General features: G+C 43.9%; 1 protein-coding gene across 1 annotated transcript in view; it reads right to left on the bottom strand.

The window, feature by feature from the left end:
• Positions 1 to 22,741, bottom strand: part of LOC139253997 (inactive dipeptidyl peptidase 10-like) — a 963,662-nt gene that overhangs the window by 44,510 nt on the left and 896,411 nt on the right. The window contains exons 18-19 of the mRNA XM_070873609.1: positions 16,173 to 16,220; positions 3,699 to 3,797 (exon numbers count right to left, since the gene is read on the bottom strand). Coding sequence (XP_070729710.1) covers positions 3,699 to 3,797; positions 16,173 to 16,220 — 147 coding nt within the window. The remainder of the gene's footprint in view (positions 1 to 3,698; positions 3,798 to 16,172; positions 16,221 to 22,741) is intronic.

Below are 22,741 nucleotides of genomic sequence, written 5' to 3'. Positions count from 1 at the left end.
TCTTTAATCGCTAGAGCTCAAAAATTCAATTTCTCTAAGCAAATGTTGCAAAGGAAAATATAACGTGTACAATGGCAGATTTTGTTCAAGTTCATATCTAATTTGAGCCTTCATTCATTATTTAGAGAGATGGCTGTAACAATTTACAAAAATATCTAAAGGAGCAGAAATACGATTTTTCTCTATAATGTTAAAGAACATTTAGAGAGTGAATCATTTGATATGTCATTCCCCCCAAGCACACCCCTGACAGCTTCTACTTTTGTGCTGGAAGAGGAAGAGTAAAGGGGATATAAAAAAAATATATTGGACAAGATAACAGGGAAACTGGAGCCAACTGGGATAAGGACCGATGTGTTGTAACTTTGAATCTGATGGGAGTACAAAAAGACTGCAGAAATTGTACTACAGTACCAACAAGCAAGTTAAGATTTCATATATATTAATGTAGTTCCAAAAACGATGGTCAATGCTACAATGAGACAGATTGACCAAGAATGTCTGGAAAATGTTCCACTGCTGGGGGAAGAAATTTGTGCAGTTTTGTGAGTCATGTCCTATGTGGACATTTTGATTGATAAAAAAATGTCAAAGTATAACTTTCCTGGCATAAAAATAGTGGCCTGACTTGTACTATCTTTTGGGATGTTATTCTGGTCACAACCTTGGACAGTAGAGGGTGCAAGGTTGCAAAAGCTCTGTTTTAATGTTACATGGGACAATACCCACTTTGTGCAATCATGATTAACGTTTACAACAATGTGGTGCAGGGCAACCTGATCTGTCAGTTATCACAAATATTTTCAGCTTTTGTCAAATTCTAAAACTCTATTCAAATTAATTGGCTGAATGAACAAATTGTTGATTGCTGTGGCAAGTAAATATAAAATACAGAAAGTAATCAAAGCAGAATAAAAATTAAAAATAAAACACCCTTGTTTTTCGGCTTTCGGGGTTTTTCGGTGAAAACGGTAGCAATATGTGAAAATTAACATTTATGTTGCGCTACCATTTTTAGGCCAAACTTTCAGCCTTTACGTCTGTGCCAGAGGCGCATCAATCAAGGAGGCGTTGCTCGATTATTCACGGCGCAAAATGCAAGTTTCGGCAACTTTAGTCCGTGGTCATTTGCGCTGCGATAGAGGCCTTGAAGGGGGAAAAAAAAATGGCAAAAATTTTCCCAAAACATTTACAAAACCCTTAGCAAGCAAGTCGCTGAAAAATAATTTAAAAATAAAAACTTTAACTTACCTTTTTTGCAGGTTTACATACTTACCGCTGCTGGCAGGGCTGCACTGGTATTCTGGGCGTGGCGTACGGGTCGGGAGAATGCCGAAAATACGACAGTAACGCAATCCGCGTCGTTACGCATCGGTGCACCTCTCCCCGGCAGTACTTGAAAGCGGCGCTGCAAGCAGGTACCTGAGGATCATGCTCAGGCTTTGCGACCGGGTTTTCGCTGCGGAGGGTCAAATTGTGGCGAAAACTCGGTCGCAAACCTGCTGAAAATCCAGCCCATCGATATCAATTTCACAAAACAAATACTTATAAATAAAACTTAAGATTGTGCAACATGAGCCAATTACCCATAAGTCACAATAATTTAAATAAAGAAGGTCACATTGGAAGTCACTTCAAATCAGTCTTTCACAATGGTGAAAATGATAGCACTGTTCAAGAAGAAAATAGTATAAAGGACTAATTGATACATTTGACCTTCCAATCAATTCTTTTGATTGTTGTTATACTTCTATTTTCTTCTGTTGACCAGTTCTGTCATATCAGATACTTAAAGGGCTAAAATGAGATATCTGTTGTGAATTGATTTCTGCTCTGGCTCTCTATTTTATTTCTTTAAAATTTATAAATTTTGCCAAGTTTTGTGTTTAAGGTCACAGCAATGAATCGAACATTTCATGAGTATTATCATGAGCAATCTAAGGTCATGGTTAACGCAGGCTGGCTGGAAGATAAACCTCACTCTATCCCAATAATATGCCATAACCTCATTCTCAAAGGAGAAGCTCCTGTTGAACCACTGTGATAGATTTTGCTAACCTTCCTTATTGCCTCTCTGGATGATATTGCTAATTTATGGGGGCAATATTGCGAGATGAGGCTCTGGGGGTGGAGCATCTTTCCATGTGAATACAGATTAGAGAGTTGTTCCTGGAGGTCAATGTGCCTGATTCACGGAACTACAAAGCTCCACGCACTGGCGGAAACCCCAGAGACATGGCGTTAATGATTATTTGTGCTGTTTCTGGGGTTTCTGCTGATCTTCTGCCAAAGCTATGGTGGGGGGGTTGGTGGAGCCCCATGGAAATGCCAGATAATGGTACCTAGTTCAGATAAGGGGATACTTTTGTTCTGCCCCTTTACTTAGACATAGGTACACAGGAATTGCTAGATGAAAAAAGACCAAAATCCATCTAGTTTGCCTTCTACCATCCTAGCAGTTGCATGATAAATTGCTAATAGAGCTGTCTAATCATAGCAATCAATCTCCACCAATTAGTCTACAATAGACCCAGAAATGACAGGAGAAAAACCCCAGGGCGGAGAGCTTTGGACAATACTGGAGGCAGGGGGCGGGGCGGGGGGGGGGTGCGAATGGCAGGGAGGAGGGGGAGAAGAGAATTGTAACCCAAAAAAACATGTGAGTTGGTATCGGGTGAGATGTTAAAGAGTTAAAAACATTGAATCCCAACCCCAATCCAACTCCTTCCGGTTTTAACGGAGGTACCCAAACCCCCACCCCCGATGCTCCTCTGGCCCCCCACTTCTGACCCCAATCCTCCTCTGACCCAAATCAACCACCAGTCTTCCTCCGGCACCTGATCATCCCCGATCCTTCTCCGGCCGTGATTTACCTCACCCCTCCCCCTCCCCCCGATTGTCCTCAGGCTCTGACCACATTCCCGATCATCTTCCGGTCCTGATTCATACCCTCCCTCCCCTGTGGCCTAGTTCTGCAGGCCTACCCGCCCGCAGCCATCAGGCTGGATGCGGGCAGGAAACAGCTATGAAATACTGACCAGGCCCTGCTGTTAAATGCAGCAGGGCCTGCAGAAAACCTGTTCTCCCGGGCTTTCCCAGCTGCTTTCTAGCACCGCTGCTCCTGACCCACCTCCAGGTTAAAATTCAGGCCCATAGTCACATTTTTCCTCCCAAGCATGCTTCACTTTACACATGTCACAGTTCAAATTAATCATATACTGTATTTCTGCAAATTAACATTGAAGTGAAATGCCCATCTGTTTGAGGTGGGCACATTATCCGCCAATGGTCCTGCCAGCTGGAAAATGCACTGGTGCAAAGTAGGCAAAGTTCCACCCAATATTTTCTGCTTCTGACTGGCTGATTACCATCCAAAGTATTTGAAGGAAAATCGATGCTTATGTGTTTCTTTGAAACAGATTGGATTTTATTGGGGCCTAATGGAATTTCATGCAGAATGTACTTTGTTATGGATGTTTGATAGTTGACATATATGTATTGATTTGTGCTCCACAATATTGAGTTTGGTTGTGGATTTTTTTGGTTACATAGAACCTTGAGTGTTTTGTTTTTATTTTTGATCTGCATTGGACACTTCTCAGCAGCCACCAGAGCCAACAGCCATATATCACTGAAGCTAGATTGTGTAACCCATTGCCATATAGTTAAATGAGCTAAAATGAACACAATTAACGCACCGTAATCAGCAATATGAACAGTCCTGTATTCTGGTTTGTGGATCCTTTTTCCTTTGATACATTCATGCAGAACAGCATTATTTTCTAATGTGTAGGAGTCTGTATAATTAAAATGAAATAAATAAGTTTGTTTATGCATCATAAAAAAGCATGACAGTTTCTGCACCAATCTTCACGATTACCTAACATTTCAACACCTTTACCAAGTACATTACTTTTATTATATGACTTTACAGCAATTTTATGTGTGACAGTAAAATTTCACAATAGAAAATCATTTAATACAACTATGGAAATATAACCATAAGATTAATAATTATATAGGAACAATTCACAACAGAACTGAAATCTTTTTTTTGTATTTACTAATGCATTATTTAGTGATATAAATTTGTTAGCTTGGTTTCACCTTACATTAACCTTATTGTATGAGCCAATCTTGCTCTCATTATTCAGGACAATACATTTCCATTTGAAGATGACAGGAAACCCACCCCAGTCACTTTTATCTGTGTGACAGTAATAATATGCTGACTTTATTGATTCTGCATTTGACTATAAACTTCAAAAGCCATGAAATGGAACAGTGAGCCATTGTTCAATAACCAGAGACAGTAATATGTTTGTGAGATCTGCTAATTTCTAAATTTTGGCTGCATTGCATTTATATAGTGCCTTTCATGACCTTGCGCCATTCCCAAGCACTTAACCGCCAATTAAGAACTTTTGAAGTGTAGTCACTGTTGTAATGTAGGGAAACATGGCAGTCATGTATGCCGAGCAAGGACTCGCAAACAGCAATAAGATAAGTGGCCAAATAATTTATTTTTAGTGATTTTTGTTGAGAAATAAATACCAGGAGAACTCTCCTCCTCTTTTTCGAATAATGTTGTGGGATCGTTTGCATCTTCCCGAGAAGGCAGACTGGTCCTCGATTTAACCTTTCATCCAAAAGACGGCACCTTCAACAGTATTGCACTCCCTCAGTACTGAACAGAAGTGTCAGCCTAGACTATGTGCTTAGTTCTTTTGGTGGGGGTGGGGGAGGAGAGGCGCGGGGGGTTAAAACCTACAGCCTTCTGACACCAAAGCAAATATGCTACCAACTGAGCCAAGACTGATCGAGATTGAGGTAGTTAAATTAAAAACAAATGAAATTTACAAAATGATTGGTTAGCACTTTTAATGGACAATTAAATTAAAATGTACTTTGTGGTTGGCAACAGAAGGCCAAGATCATTTAGCATCAAAAAACATTTTTCACTTGATTACTTCCTCCACTCCCCCCATGGCCTGTTGTCTTCACGTGATATCTCCAGCTCTGAGAGCAAGGCAATCATTTTGTAAATTTTAAACTGAGGAAAGTTAAGATCACTAAAAATTGATGGCATCTATTCTGTTGCATCCAGTTTGCAACACAAATGTTATGTCCTTGGTTAGATTATTGGCTTTTAAAGGGGCAATCTTTAATGAAAAGTTGTTTTTCAAATCTTTTTCCATTTGTTTACAAACACAGGTGGCAGTGAGGTGAATCTAATCAAAATGCTTAATCTCATTGGCCATATTAAAAGATAGTGCTCCTTTAGAACAAGGTAGAGAGACAAAGGAGATGGCCTGAGGCCTTTATGATGCAGTGGCATTTCTCCACTGCACACCAATAAGAACTAACCATATGTTAGAATTTGCTTTGTGTCAGGTGTCCATCAAAGTTAATCATAACATCTCGGGGTCATTGTCTGATTATGATATTCTAATATTGGGGATTAGTCAGGACAATGGGGGAGCAGCAACGTCCCATGTGAGGTGCTAATATCAGATTTACCAGAACTATAGAGGCACCAAAGCTGACATACAGCAAGGTCACATTAACTTTCTGGGATTGTCCAGGTCACCTCTAACGTATTTGCTTCATGGGTTCTTCGCTTAAGAATTCATAGCAATACATTGCTATTAAGAACTAGTTGGTTTAATAACGGAGGTTTACCAATCACATTACACGTTACCAGTTCATCCACTAGGCTCACAACTGCATAGCTCATTGTGGATGACCTAGACTCAACTGACTGGGGTTTTATTGAGTCTTGTGAACATCACGTGACTGGCTAAGCCACTCACAATGCAACAGCTCTACAACTATTTTAAGTAGAACTTTAAATCAAGTGCCCCCTTTTGGCAAGGGCACTAGAACTCACAAATTTCCAAATAAAACTTTAACGGAAACTTAGATCAAATTAAAATTTGGTTGCCGGGGGTGTTGATGCATTTCAGTCCCTCCGGTGCCCACCTCTAACAAAAGGCCGCGAGTGTACCATTGGACACAGTGTGTTCCATCTCCAGGAACAGCCTGGCGTGAACGTAGCCACGGAAGAGAGACAGGCAGTCGGGCTGAATGACTCCCTTGACCGCCTGCTGCCTAGACCGGTTAATGGCCACCTTGGCCAGGCCCAGGAGCAGTCCTACGAGGAGGTCCTCTGACCTGCCCATTCCCCTCTGCAACGGGTGCCCAAAGTTCAGGAGCATGGGACTGAAGTGCAGCCAAATATCGAGAAGCAGCTCCTTCAAATAATGGAAGAGGGGCTGCAACCTCACACACTGTGGAACACGGTCTCCTCCAGACTGCCAGAATTGCAGGCAGCCTGGGAGTTCGTGAACCAACCTAAAAACTTATTGTACGGGATTGCCCCATGCAACACCCTCCAGGCCAAGAACCCAATACATAAAGGGAGGACTCCCGCGTAGAGAGCCCTCCATTGGGGACCCCCGCCTCCTCTGGACGGCCAACAGCTCTACAAACCTGTGAACATACTTATTGATACATGCATTACAATCTCCTGTTTCTTTGTAATGTAGGGCAGGAAACATCAGCTTAAATTGACTAGCAGTTAAACCATCAAGATGGCCATTACATCAAGGTCTGGAGGTTTGGTGAGAAGAAACCTTACTTCAATATGCATTTTGGGCATCATGTAATAGGACTCATGTTAAAGGGGAAGATCCATTAAAGATGCCTGGAAGGTCTTTTGGATATGTGACAGATGAGTAAAAGTGACTACATAACAACTTGTAGTTAGAGCTCACAGGACAGTCAGAAGTCCAACACCTATGGAAACCAAATTTGATCACCTTGGGTCTGCAGGAAACCAGGTTGTATGAGTATTATAAAAAATAATAAAGAGGGGGAAGATGGATTATGAAAGTAAACTAGCACAAAATATAAAAACAGATAGTAAGAGTTTCTACAGGTACATAAAAAGGAAAAGAGTGGCTAAAGTAAATGTTGGTCCCTAAGAGGAAGAGACTAGGGAATTAATAATGGGGAACGGGGAAATGGTAGAGACTTTGAACAAATATTTTGTATCGATCTTCATGGTAGAAGACATTAAAAACACTACAATAGTGGATAATTAAGGGACTATAGGGAGGGAGGAACTAAAAACAATCACTATCACTAAAGAAGTAGTACTAGCTAAAATAATGGGACTAAAGGCAGACAAGTCCCCTGAACTTGATGGCTTGCATCCTAGGGTCTTAAAAGAGTGGCTGCAGAGATAGTGGATGCATTGGTTGTAATTTACCAAAATTCCCTGGATTCTGGGGAGGTCTCAGCGGACTGGAAAACCACAAATGTAATGCCCCTATTTAAAAAAGGAGGCAGACAGAAAGCAGGAAACTATCGACCAGTTAGCCTACCATCTGTCATTGGTAAAATGCTGGAGTCCATTATTAAGGAAACAATAGCAGGACATTTGGAAAAGCATAATTCAGTAAAGCAGATTCAGCATGGTTTTATAAAAGGGAAATCATGTTTGACAAATTTGCTGGAGTTCATTGAGGATGTAACGAGTAGGATGGATAAGGGGGAACCAATGGATGTGGTGTATTTGGATTTCCAGAAAGCATTCGATAAGGTACCATATAAAAGGTTACTGCACAAGATAAAAGATCACGGGGTTCGGGGCAATATATTAGCATGGATAGAGGATTGGCCAACTAACAGAAAATTGAGAGTCAGGATAATTGTTTTTTTTTCCGGTTCGCAAACAGTAATTAGTGGGGTGCCGTAGCGATCAGTGTTGGGGCCGCAGCTATTTACAATCTATATTCATGACTTGGATGAAGGGATCGAGTATAATGTAGCCATATTTGCTGATGATGCAAAGATGGGTGGGAAAGAAAATTGTGAGGAGGACACATAAAATCTGCAAAAGGATATAGACAGGCTAGGTGAGTGGGCAAAAATTTGGCAGATGGAGTATAATGTGGGAAAATGTGAGATTATCCACTTTGGCAGAAATAATAGAAAAGCAAATTAATATTTAAATGGAGAAAAATTGCAAAGTACTGCAGTACAGAATGATCTGGGGGTCCTTGTACATGAAACATAAAAAGTTAGTATGTAGGTACAGCAATTAATCAGGAAGGCAAATGGAATAAGAACATAAGAAATAGGAACAGGCATAGGCCATACAGCTTGTTCAGCCATTCAATAAGATCATGGCTGATCTGATCATGGAGTCAACTCCACTTCCCCGCCCACTCCCCATAATCCCTGATCTCCTTATCGTTTTAGAAACTGTCTATTTCTGTGTTAAATGTATTCAATGTCCCAGCTTCCACAGCTCTCTGAGCCAGTGAATTCCACAGATTTACAACCCTGTGAGAGAAGAAATTTCTCCTTATCTCAGTTTTAAATGGGCAGCCACTTATTCTAAGATCGTGCCCTCTAGTTCTAGTCTCCCCCATCAGTGGAAACATCCTCTCTGCATCCACCTTGTCAAGCCCCTTCATAATCTTATACGTTTCAATAAGATTACCTCTCATTCTTCTGAATTCCAACTGACTCAACCTTTCCTCATAAGTCAACCCCCTCATCCCCAGAATCAATCTAGTGAATCTTCTCTGAATTGCCTCCAAAGCAAGTATATCCTTTCATAAATATGGAAACCAAAACTGCACGCAGTATTCCAGGTGTGGCCTCACCAATACCTTATATAGCTGTAGCAAGACTTCCCTGCTTTTATACTCCATGCCCTTTGCAATAAAGATCAGAAGTCGGGAGGTGCGTCGCTGAGGCGAGAGTCCGGTGTCGGAGAGGCCTACAAAAGGCCGCGAGACCAGGAGTCGGGAGGTGCATCGCTGAGGCGAGAGTCCGGGGTCGGAGAGGCCTACAAAAGGCAGCTGCAGGGAGAAGGCAATAAAGAGGTAGAAAGAAATCGAAAGGTGACGTCACAGCCAAGGGGGTAAGTGATTGGCTGGTGATTGGCAAGTAGCTTTTCTTTGTACTTCTTTATCAGTAAGTAACATTTAGCATTGTTGTTGCCAATTTAAGTTAATCTAAGGGTTAAGTCATGGCAGGAGAGCTCGGACATGTGTTATGCTCCTCCTGTACCATGTGGGAAGTCAGGGACGCTTCCGGTGTCCCTGACGATTACGTGTGCGGGAAGTGTATCCGCCTCCAGCTCCTGACGGACCGCATTGCGGCACTGGAGCTGTGGGTGGATTCACTCTGGAGCAGGCACGATGCTGAGAATGACGTGAATAGCACGTTTAGTGAGTTGGTCTCACTGCAGGTAAAGGGTACACAGCCAGGTAGTAAATGGGTGACCAACAGGAAGAGCAGTGCAAGCAAGGTAGTGCAGGGATCCCCTGCGGCCATCCTCCTGCAAAACAGATACACTGCTTTGGGTACTGTTGAGGGGGATGACTGATCAGGGGAGGGCAGCAGCAGCCAAGTTCATGGCACCATGGCTGGCTCCGCTGCACAGGAGGGCAGGAAAAAGAGTGGGAGAGCAATAGTGATAGGGGATTCAATTGTAAGGGGAATAGATAGGCGTTTCTGCGTCCACAACCAAGACTCCTGGATGGTATGTTGCCTCCCTGGTACAAGGGTCAAGGATGTCTCGGAGCGGGTGCAGGACATTCTGAAAAGGGAGGGTGAACAGCCAGTTGTCGTGGTGCACATAGGTACCAACGATATAGGCAAAAAACGGGATGAGGTCCTACGAGACAAATTTAGGGAGCTAGGAGCAAAATTAAAAAGTAGGACCTCAAAAGTAGTAATCTCAGGATTGCTACCAGTGCCACGAGCTAGTCAGAGTAGGAATCGCAGGATAGCTCAGATGAATACGTGGCTTGAGCAGTGGTGCAGAAGGGAGGGATTCAAATTCCTGGGGCATTGGAACCGGTTCTGGGGGAGGTGGGACCAGTACAAACCGGACGGTCTGCACCTGGGCAGGACCGGAACCAATGTCCTAGGGGGAGTGTTTGCTAGTGCTGTTGGGGAAGAGTTAAACTAATATGGCAGGGGGATGGAAACCTATGCAGGGAGACAGAGGGAAACAAGAGGGAGACAGAGGCAAAAGATAGAAAGGAGAATAGTAAAAGTGGAGGCAGGGAATTCCAAGGCAAAAAACAAAAAGGGCCACATTACAGCAAAATTCTAAAGGGGAAAGGTGTGTTAAAAAGACAAGCCTGAAGGTTCTGTGCCTCAATGCGAGGAGTATTCGGAATAAGGTGGACGAATTAACTGCGCAGATAGCAGTTAATGGATATGATGTACTTGGCATCACAGAGACATGGCTCCAGGGTGACCAAGGCTGGGAACTCAACATCCAGGGGTATTCAACATTTAGGAAGGATAGACAGAAAGGAAAAGGAGGCAGGGTGGCGTTGCTGGTTAAAGAGGAAATTAATGCAATAGTAATGAGGGACATTAGCCTGGATCATGCGGAATCGGTATGGGTGGAGCTACGGAATACCAAAGGGCAGAAAACACTGGTGGGAGTTGTGCATAGACCACTAAACAGTAGTAGTGAGTTTGGGGACAGCATCAAACAAGAAATAAGGGATGTGTGCAATAAAGGTACAGCAGTTATCATGGGCGACTTTAATTTACATATAGTGGACAAACCAAACTGGTAGCAATGCGGTGGAGGAGGATTTTCTGGAGTGTATTAGGAATGGTTTTCTTGACCAATATGTCGATGAACCAACTAGAAAGCTGGCCATCCTAGACTGGATGATGTGTAATGAGAAGGCACTAATTAGCAATCTTGTTGTGCGAGGCCCCTTGGGGAAGAGTGACCATAATATGGTAGAATTCTTTATTAAGATGGAGAGTGACAGTTAATTCAGAAACTAGGGTCCTAAACTTAAGGAAAGCTAACTTCGACGGCATGAGGCACGAATTGGCTAGAATAGACTGGCAAATGATACTTAAAGGGTTGACGGTGGATAGGCAATGGCAAACATTTATAGATCACATGCATGAACTTCAACAGTTGTATATCCCTGTCTGGAGTAAAACTAAAATTGGGAAGATGGCACAACCGTGGCTAACAAGGGAAATTAAGGATAGTGTTAGATCCAAGGAAGAGGCATATAAATTGGCCAGAAAAAGCAGCATACCTGAGGACTGGGAGAAACTTAGAATTCAGCAGAGGAGGACAAAGGGTTTAATTAGGAGAGGGAAAATAGAGAACGAGAGGAAGCTTGCCGGAAGCATAAATACTGACTGCAAAACCTTCTATAGATATGTGAAGAGAAAAAGATTAGTGAAGACAAACGTAGGTCCATTGCAATCGGACTCAGGTGAATTAATAATGGGGAACAAATAAATGGTAGACCAATTGAACAAATACTTTGGTTCTGTCTTCCCGAAGGAAGACACAAATGACCTTTTGGATGTACTAGTGGATCGAGGGTCTAGTGAGAAGGATATCCTTATTAGGCGGGAAATTGTGTTGAGATAATTGATGGGATTGAAGGCTGATAAATCCCCAGGGCCTGATTGTCTGCATCCCAGAGTACTTATGGAGGTGGCCTGAGAAATAGTGGATGGATTGGTGATCATTTACCAACAGTCTATCGACTCTGGATCAGTTCCTATGGACTGGAGGGTAGCAAATGTAACACCACTTTTTAAAAAAGGAGGGAGAGAGAAAATGGGTAATTATAGATCGGTTAGTCTGACATCAGTAGTGGGGAAAATGATGGAATCAATTATTAAGGATGAAATAGCAGCGCATTTGGAAAGCAGTGACAGGATCGGTCCAAGTCAGCATGGATTTGTGAAAGGGAAATCATGCTTGACAAATCTTCTGGAATTTTTTGAGGATGTAACTAGTAGAGTGGACAAGGGAGAACCAGTGGATGTGGTGTATTTGGACTTTCAAAAGGCCTTTGACAAGGTCCCACATAAGAGATTGATAAGCAAAATCAAAGCACATGGTATTGGGGGTAATGTACTGGTGTGGATAGAAAATTGGTTGGCAGACAGCAAGCAGAGAGTCGGGATAAACGGGTCCTTTTCGGAATGAGAGGCAGTGACTAGTGGAGTGCCGCAGGGCTCAGTGCTGGGACCCCAGCTCTTTACATTATACATTAATGATTTGGATGAAGGAATTGAGTGTAATATCGCCAAGTTTACAGATGACACTAAACTGGGTGGCGGTGTGAGCTTTGAGGAGGATGCTAAGAGGCCTGTGCAGGTTAATTTGGACAGGTTAGGTGAGTGGGCAAATGCATGGCAGATGCAGTATAATGTGGATAAATGTGAGGTTATCTACTTTTGTGGCAAAAACACAAAGGCAGAATATTATCTGAATGGTGGCAGATTAGGAAAAGGGGAGGTGCAACGAGACCTCACTGTCATGGTTCATCAGTCATTGAAAGTTGGCATGCAGGTACAGCAGGCGGTGAAGAAGGCAAATGGCATGTTGGCCTTAATAGCTAGGGGATTTGAGTATAGGAGCAGGGAGGTCCTACTGAAATTGTACAGGGCCTTGGTGTTGCCTCACCTGCAATATTATGTTCAGTTTTGGTCTTCTAATCTGAGGAAGGACGTTCTTGCTATTGAGGGAGTGCAGCAAAGGATCATCAGACTGATTCCAGGAATGGCTGGACTGACATATGAGGAGAGACTGGATCAACTGGGCCTTTATACACTGGAGTTTAGAAGGATGAGAGAGGATCTCATAGAAACGTATAAGATTCTGACGGGACTGGACAGGTTAGATGCGGGAAGAATGTTCCCGATGTTGAGGAAATCCAGAACCAGGGGACACAGTCTTAGGATAAGGTGTAGGCCATTTAGGACTAAGATGAGGAGGAACTTCTTCACTCAGAGAGTTGTTAACGTGTGGAATTCCCTGCCGCAGAGAGTCATTGATGCCAGTTCATTGGATATATTCAAGAGGGAGTTAGATATGGCCTTTACGGCTAAAGGGCTCAAGGGGTATGGAGAGAAAGCGGGAAAGGGGTACTTAGGTGAATGATCAGCCATGATCTTATTGAATGGTGGTGCAGGCTCGAAGGGCTGAATGGGCTACTTCTGCACCTATTTTCTATGTTTCTATGTTTCTATAAAGGCCAAGATTTCATTGGCCTTCCTGATCACTTGCTGTACCTGCATACTAACCTTTTGTGTTTCATGCACAAGTACCCCCAGGTCCTTCTATACTGCGGCACTTTGCAATCTTTCTCCATTTAAATAATAACTTGCTCTTTGATTTTTTTCTGCCAAAGTGCATGACCTCACACTTTCCAACATTATACTCCATCTGCCAAATGTTTGCCCACTCACTTAGCCTGTCTACGTCCTTTTGCAGATTTTTTGTGTCCTCCTCACACATTGCTTTTCCTCCCATCTTTGTATGGTCAGCAAACTTGGCTACGTTGCACTCAATCCCTTCTTCCAAGTTGTTAATACAGATTGTAAATAGTTGGGATCCCAGCACTGATCCCTGCGACACCCCACTAGTTACTGATTGCCAACCAGAGAAAGAACCATTTATCCCCACTTTCTGTTCTCTGTTAGTTGGCCAATCCTCTATCCATGTTAATATATTACCCCCAACCCCGTGAACTTTTATCTTGTGCAGTAACCTTTTATGTGGCCCCTTGTCAAATGTTTTCTGGAAGTCCAAATACACCACATCCACTGGTTCCCCTTTATCCACCCTATTCGTTACATCCTCAATTAACTGCAGCAAATTTGTCAAACATGACTTCCCCTTCATAAATTCATGCTGACTCTGCCTGACCTAATTTTGCTTTTCCAAATGTCCTGCTACTGCTTCTTTGTAATGGACTCCAACATTTTCCCAACCACAGATGTTAGGCTAACTGGTCTATATTTTCCTGCCTTTTGTCTGCCTCCTTTTTTAAATAGGGGCATTACATTTTCAGTTTTCCAATCTGCTGGGACCTTCCCAGAATCCAGGGAATTTTAGTAAATTACAACCAATGCATCCAAATCCCTGCTGCTACTTCTCGTAAGACCCGAGGATGCAAGCCATCAGATCCTGGAGATTTATCTGCCTTCCGTCCCATTATCTTACTGAGTACCACCTCCTTCGTGATTGTGATTGTGTTATGTTTCTCCCCCCCATAGCCCCTTGACTATCCAAGGTCGGAATATTGTTAGTGTCCTCTACCGTAAAGACTGATACAAAATATTTGTTCAGAGTTTCTGCCATCTCCATGTTCCCCATTACTAATTCCCCGGTCTTGTCCTCTAAGGAATCAACATTTACTTTAGGCACCCTTTTCCTTTTTATATACCTTTCGAAACTCTTGCTATCTGTTTTTATATTTTGTACTAGTTTACTTTCATAGTCTATTTTCCCTTTTCTAATCATTTTTTTAGTCATTCTTTGCTGACTTTTAAAAGCTTCCCAGTCTTCTGTCCTCCCATTAGTTTTGGCCACTTTGTATGCCCTTGTTTTTAATTGAATACCGTCCTTTATTTCTTTAGTTAGCCATGGATGGCTATCTTTTTTCTTGCACCCTTTCCTTCTCACTGGAATATATTTTTCTTGAGAGTTGTGAAACACCCCCTTAAATGTACACCACTGTTCATCAACTGTCCTACACTTTAATCTATTTTCCCAGTCCACTTTCCCCAACTCTGCCCTCATATCTTCATAGTCTCCTTTATTTAAGCTTTGTACGCTGGTTAGAGATCCAACTTTCTCACCCTCCATCTGAATTTGAAATTCAATCATGCTATGATCACTCATTCCGAGGCGATCCTTTACTTGGAGATTGTTTATTAATCCTGTCTCATTACACAGGACCAGATCTAAGATAACCCGCTCCCTGGTTGGTTCTGCTACATACTGCTCAAGGAACCTGTCCCTTATGCACTCCATGAACTCCTCCTCAAGGCTACCCTGACCAATTTGATTTGTCCAATCAATATAGAGGTTAAAATCACCCATGATTATTGCTGTTCCCTTTTTACAAGCCCCCACTATTTCCTGGTTTATGCTCCGACCAACAGAGTTGCTACTGTTAGGGGGCTTATAGACTACTTCCACCAGTGACTTTTTACACTTATTGTTCCTTATCTCCACCCAAACTGTTTCAACACCCTTATCATTTGAGCCAATATCGTTTCTTACGATTGCAGTGATTCCATCCTTTATCAATCAAGCTACCCCACCTCCTTTTCCTTTCTGTCTGTGCTTCTGGATTGTCAAGTACCCCTGAATGTTGGCCTTTATTGCAAGTGGGATGGAGTATAAAGCAGAGAAGTCCTGCTACAACTGTACAGGGTATTGGTGAGGCTACACCTGGAGTACTGCATGCAGTTTTGGTCTCCGTATTTAAGGAAGGATATACTTGCATCAAAGGCAGTTACGAGAAAGTTCACTAGGTTGATTCCGGAGAGGAGGGGGTTGACTTATGAAGATAGATTGAGTAGATTGGGCCTGTACTCATTGGAGTTCAGAAAGCTGAGAGGTGATCTTATCGAAACATATAAGATAATGAGGGGTCTCGACAAGATGGATGCAAAGAGGATATTCCCACTGATAGGGGAAACTAGGACTAGGGGACATAGTCTCAGAATAAAGGGCTGCCCATTTAAAACTGAGATGAGGAAGAATTTTTTCTCTCAGAGGGTTGTAAATCTATGGAATTCTCTGCCCCAGAGAGCTGTGGAGGCTGGGTCATTGAATATATTTAAGGTGTAGACAGATTTTTGCGCAATAAGGGAATAAAGGGTTATGGGGAGGAGGCAGGGAAGTGGAGCTGAATCCATGATCAGATCAGCCATGATCTTATTAAATGGCGGAGCAGGCTCGAGGGGCCAAATAGCCTATTCTTGCTCCTATTTCTTATCTTCTTATGAGTCTATTGTATAACCATAATAATTATTATACTATTGGTGTCTGAGTAATACACTTACATTTGGACAATACTCTCAAGCATGAACCATGAGGAATCATTTAATTGAGTTTAAAGAGATTTCCTTACACCATAACAGTAAGCCCTTCAGCTCTGTTTTTATTACATAATAATTGAGTTTTACTTGCCCTTTTGGGATTCAATGGATTTATTTGCATTGAAAAAAGTTGATGAGTTTATGGTCAAACCATTAAAGCACAAATGACTTTCAGCCCATTCGCAAAGGAATTCTTAAATGGTTCCAATTAACTGAATTTTATAGATCTGGAATTACATACTTACTGTTTGGATTGCTTGTGCTATGGACAGAGACCATTGGTATATTGGGACCTGCAGGAAACATAGAATATGTTAATATTATTCAAATATCCTGCAATGTTAAATTATTTTATTTATATGCTGCTGTATTACGTAAGTTGGAGTTGATAGCACCCTTTCAGTCCTCACAACATAAACATTTTTCATTGGCTCCTGATCAGAAGCAACATTGAGGAGAGAAGGGAGGGTCATATATGTGTGTTTGAAATGGGGTACGTTTCATTTTAAACTGTTTACAGGCATGATATATATTGTTATTATCCTTATGTTTATTATTTGAATCATGTGATTACATCATAACACTCTCCTGTATATTGCAAACATAGGTAGTAACAAAACTACTTTCAAATTGCCAGTTTTTGTAGTACAAACGTTAGACGTTGAAGATAAAAAAAACTCCAACCAGTTCCAACCTAAAATGGCAATCGCATTCCTATATACACATCATTTGCATGTCAAAAATGACCTACCATCTGAAACACGCAGCCGGATTGGATGTCTGACAGTAGGCCCCTTTCAAAATGGAGGTGGCCACATAGTCAAGCTTCATGGGGCAGTAAGGCTACTGACCCCATTTTGTGGTCATTACTGCCTCATTAATGCCAGGCAAGGCAAGTGAAAATCAAGTAGAAAATATGACTACAGATATGAGATAATTGACCCGGAAAAATTTGTTCACGCCCGTAATTGGGACGATCCCTGCCTTAATGGATAGGCTCAAGACGTACCTATTATTGGGTCTCTGGCTGGGCTACCCCAGACAGTTCGCCGAAGAAGAGGCCTCAAATATCGGGCCATTGTGTTGCCGGCCCTTAGGTAAGCCCTTAAAGAGGACCGGGATAGCTGGGTAATTGGGAAAAGAGGGGGGAGGGGTGATTTGTGGATGGGAGCGACAGAAGGGGGGCCAATCAGTACAGGGGCTACCAGGAGAGGGATAGGCAACTGGGAGAGGGTTGGGCGATCAAGAAAGGGGGCGCATCCAGGAGGGGGTGTTCGGGAGAGGGCCGGTTGGGACAGAGGGTAGCAGTTGCCGGGATTTGGAAGGGTAGCAATGACCAGGATCAGGGAGGGTGGCAGCAGTGATCGTGGGGGAGCGGGGGGATTGAAGTTGCAATCGGGTGGAGTGGGGAAGCAGTGACCAGCAGCGGCCTGTGTGGTCTGAAATCAGGGCCAGGAGAAGCACTCCTGCTCTCCAGAGGCGGGTCAGTTATTTAAATGATAATGAGGCTGAGTGCCTCAAATTTGAACTGACCTTTACATTTCACGGATACGGGCCGCGAGCTGAAGGGGGGGAAACAAACGGATCCAGCAGGAAAGCACTTGTCCAGCACTGCTTGTGGGCCTGGAGGAGCAGGAGTGCTTCCATCCAGCCCTCCAAGCAAACCTGCTGTAATAGGCTTAACATTCAAAAGAGGTGACCGTGTACTTTCTCTGAACATACTGGCAGGTTGAAATAGTGCTCTATCAATGAAGAACACAATAGATGTTTTTATGAAATTGCTATTCCTTTCGTGCGCTAGCCTTCCCGTCTGACAGCTAGCGAGCCTCTCAACATAAGAACATAAGAAGTAGGAGCAGGAGTAGGCCATATGGCCCCTCGAGCCTGCTCCGCCATTTAATACGATAATGGCTGATCTGATCATGGTCTCAGGTCCACTTTCCTGCCCGCTCCCCATAATCCCTTATTCCCTTATCGTTTAAGAAACTGTCTATTTCTGTCTTAAATGTATTCAATGTCCCAGCTTCCACAGCTCTCTGAGGCAGCGAATTCCACAGATTTACAACCCTCTGAGAGAAGAAATTTCTCTTCATCTCAGTTTTAAATGGGCGGCCTCTTATTCTAAGATTATGCCCTCTAGTTCTAATCTCCCCCATCAGTGGAAACATCCTCTCTGCATCCACCTTGTCAAGCCCCCTCATAATCTTATACGTTTCGATAAGATCATCTCTCATTCTTCTGAATTTCAATTAGAGGCCCAACCTACTCAACCTTTTCTCATAAGTGAATCCCCTCATCTCCAGAATCAACCGAGTGAAGCTTCTCTGAACTTCCTCCAAAGCAAGTATATCCTTTCGTAAATATGGAAACCAAAACTGCATGCAGTATTCCAGGTGTGGCCTCACCAATACCCTGTATAACAGTAGCAAGACTTCCCTGCTTTTATACTCCATCCCCTTTGCAATAAAGGCCAAGATTCCATTGATATTCCTGATCACTTGCTGTACCTGCATACTATCCTTTAGTGTTTCATGCACAAGTACCCCCAGGTCCCGCTGTACTGCGGCACTTTGCAACCTTTCTCCATTTAAATAATAACTTGCTCTTTGATTTTTTTCTGCCAAAGTGTATGACCTCACACTTTCCAACATTATACCCATCTGCCAAATTTTTGCCCACTCACTTAGCCTGTCTATGTCCTTTTGCAGATGTTTTGTGTCCTCCTCACACATTGCTTTTCCTCCCATCTTTGTATCATCAGCAAACTTGGCTACGTTACACTCAGTTCCTTCTTCCAAGTCATTAATATAGATTGTAAATAATTGGGGTCCAAGCACTGATCCCTGCGACACCCCACTAGTTACTGATTGCCAACCACAGAATGAACGATTTATCCTGACTCTCTGTTTTCTGTTAGTTAGCAAATCCTCTATCCATGCTAACAATATATTACCCCCAACCCCATGAACTTTTATCTTGTGCAGTAACCTTTTATGTGGCACCTTGTCAAATGCCTTCTGGAAGTCCAAATACACCACATCCACTGGTTCCCCTTTATCCACCCTGTTTGTTACATCCTCAGAGAATTCCAGCAAATTTGTCAAACATGACTACCCCTTCATAAATCCATGCTGACTCTGCCTGACTGAATTTTGCTTTTCCAAAAATCCTGCTATTGCTTCTTTAATAATGAACTCCAACATTTTCCCAACCACAGATGTTAAGCTAACTGGTCTATATTTTCCTGCTTTTTGTCTACCTCCTTTTTTAAATAGAGGCGTTACATTTTCAGTTTTCCAACCTGCTGGGACCTCCTCAGAATCCAGGGAATTTTGGTAAATTACAACCAATGCATCCACAATCCCTGCTGTCATGTATCTCACACTACTGTATATAACTGTATCTTACCATGCTACACATGACTGCAACTAGATATGACCTGTAACCACAAGCACACTTTACCACCAGGGGTGCACTTGCAAGAGACACTGCAGGTATATAAAGGCAGGTCTCAGGCAAGTGTGGCACTCGAGAGCTGTGAAATAAAGGTGCAGGTCCAGTGTGACCTTGACTTCAGCATGTGCCTTGTGTAAGTCTGTACTGCAGGGTCAGGACTTTACAGTGGCGACGAGGATGGGATCACAGAATCCACAGAATGGATACCAACGGCTCAGATGAGAAATACAATGCTGGAGACAATTGGGAGGACTTTATAGAAAGGCTCCAGAAAAGCTTTGTAACCAAAGACTGGTTGGGCGATGATACGCCCATCTCTTGACCAGCTGTGGCTCGAAAACATACTCCTTAATGAAAGACCTGCTGGCACCCGAGAAACCAGCAAGCAAGTCGTTTGAGGAGTTGAGCACACTGGTGAGAGACCATCTGAAGCCAGCGAGCAGCCTATACATGGCCAGACACAGGTTCTACAACTGCAGATGCTGTGTGGGACAGAGCATACCCGACTTTGTGGCGGAACTTCGGAGGCTGGCTAGTTTATGTGAGTTCTCCGATGAACTAAGAAGAGAAGTACTGAGAGACTTTTTTATTGAAGGAATAGGCCATGCAGGCATATTCCGAAAGCTTATAGAGACCAAGAACTTGACCCTAGAGGCAGCAGCACTGGTCGCACAGACATTCTTGGCAAGAGAAGAAGAAACGAAGTTGATCTATACTGCAGGTATGGCAACTAATGAAACATCGGAACAAGGGGTTCACAGCGTGAAACAAGCCGCTATCCTCACACACAGACAAAGGCAGGAGAGCAGGCCTTCAACAGCAGGCAGTGGTGCCAGAAGCCATCAAGGGCCACATGAACGGCCGTTCACACCTCATCAACCCACAATGCGAGCAATCAACTACAGACTGAGAGAAGCTCAAGAGAGATCAGCCAGACGTAGCTCATCCTTCGGAAACAATGGAAGCGGTCTGTGCTGGAGATGTGGGGGAAGGCACTCAACAAGGGGGTGTCAATTTCAGCATACTGTTTGCAGGAACTGCAACTATACAGGGCATCTGGCTCGCATGTGCAGAAAAACAGCAGTTCGGCTGGTATACGAATCGGAAGGGTCAGAAAGCGGACCAGAAGACACAGTGCCCGGGACGCCGGGGTACAGCGGGTCAACACGATGAATGCCCACTGTTCTTACAACAAGACGCCTCCAATAATGATGAGGGTCCAACTCAACAGGATACCCGTCAACATGGAAATGGACACGGGAGCTAGTCAATCTCTCATGAGCGCTCAACAATTTGAACAGCTGTGGCCGCACAAAAGCAACAGACCAAAACTCACAAGGATCGACACCAAACTAAGGACCTATACCAAAGAAATCGTCCCAGTCCTTGGCAGCGCCATGCTCTCAGTCACACACCAAAGGGACGGTGAACCGACTTCCCCTATGGATTGTCCCTGGAGATCTCTCAGCACTGTTGGGGAGAAGCTGGCTGGCAAAACTAAATTGGAAATGGGATGATGTTCACGCCATGTCGTCAGAGGAACGGACCTCCTGCTCAACAGTTCTAAGTCGTTTTGAACATCTCTTTCAGCCAGGTGTGGGCACCTTCAAAGGGGCTAAAGTTAAAATCTACATCACACAGGATGCCAGACCAGTCCTTATGTGATGAGGGAAAAGATTGAACACGAACTGGAACGGCTTCTGCGGGAAGACATTATCTCACCCGTGAAATTTAGCGACTGGGCAAGTCCCATCATCCCCATTATGAAGCCTGATGGATCCGTACGAATCTGTGAGGATTACAAGTCTACCATAAACAGAGTCTCCCTACAGGAGCAATACCCGCTGCACAGAGCACGTTTGCCACGTTGGCTGGAGGAAAACTTTTCTCGAAACTAGATCTCACATCTGCGTATATGACGCAAGAACTGACCGAAGAGTCTAAGCTACTCACCACCATCAACACACATCAAGGCCTTTTTGTGTACAATCGATGTCCATTCGGCATCAGGTCGGGCCTAAGAGTTAAGAAATCCAAGTATCTGTTTCTCGTGCCCGAGGTTGAATTTTTGGGCAGAAGGATTGCCGCTGATGGAATCCGCCCAACAGAGTCCAAAACAGAAGCAATTCATCTGGCACCCAGGCCCTGTAATGTCTCGGAACTGCGCGCCTTTCTCGGGCTACTTAATTACTTTGGGAACTTTATGCAGAACTTGAGCACGCTGCTGGAGCCTCTCCACGTGCTACTCAGAAAGGGGTGCGATTGGTTTTGGGGGGACGCCCAAGAGCGCGCCTTCAATAAGGCACGCAACCTTCTATGTTCCAACAGTGTTTTGGCTTTTTTTGACCCAGGTAAAAAGTTAGTTCTTACATGTGATGCGTCAGCGTACGGGGTCGGGTGCGTTTTACAGCATGTCAATGATGCGGGTAAATTACAATCCATTGCTTATGCCTCCAGGTCACTTTCGCGGGCAGAGCGCGGGTACGGTATGGTTGAGAAGGAAGCGCTCGCGTGCGTGTACGGGGTCAAGTTCGCGTTAGAAACCGACCACAAACCCCTCACATCCCTGCTATCCAAGTGCAAGGCAATAAGCGGCAATGCCTCAGTGCGCATTCAGTGGTGGGCACTCATGCTGGCGTCTTACGACTACACAATAAGGCATAGACCAGGCACAGACAACTGTGCCACGCACTTAGCAGGCTACCCCTGGCGACCACGGAAGGATCCGACAAACAGGACTGTGAGATGGTCATGGCAATCAATGCCTTTGAATCCACAGGTTCGCCCATGATGGCTCGCCAAATCAGAGCCTGGATGACCAGCGACCCCACGTTATCCTTAGTCAAAAGATGTGTTTTAACTGGTGACTGGGCAGAGGCTCGCGATGCCTGCCCCGAGGAGATCAAACCTTTCCATAGGCGCATGCATGAACTATCACTACAGGCAGACTGCCTGATGTGGGGCAGCCGAGTAGTTATGCCCTTGCGAGGCAGAGAGGCGTTTGTCCGGGAGCTCCACCGCGAGCACCCGGGGATCGTCCTTATGAAGGCCATAGCCAGATCCCACGTCTGGTGGCCTGGCATTGAAACGGACTTGTAGCTCTGCGTCCAGTGGTGCACCACTTGTGCCCAACTCTGTAATGCCCCCAGTGAGGCCCCCCCTAAGCCCCTGGCCCTGGCCCAGCAAACCGTGGTCACGGGTGCATGTAGACTATGCAGGCCTATTCTTGGGCAAAATGTTCCTCGTAGTCGTCGATGCATTTTCAAAGTGGATCGAGTGCACCATTTTAAACTCGAGCACCACCTCCACCACTATGAAGAGCCTTAGAACCATGTTTGCAACGCACGGAATTCCTGAC

The sequence above is a fragment of the Pristiophorus japonicus genome, chromosome 3, assembly GCF_044704955.1.
Source record: "Pristiophorus japonicus isolate sPriJap1 chromosome 3, sPriJap1.hap1, whole genome shotgun sequence".
Classification (NCBI taxonomy): Eukaryota; Metazoa; Chordata; class Chondrichthyes; family Pristiophoridae; genus Pristiophorus; species Pristiophorus japonicus.
This window is presented reverse-complemented; position numbering and strand designations above follow the sequence as displayed.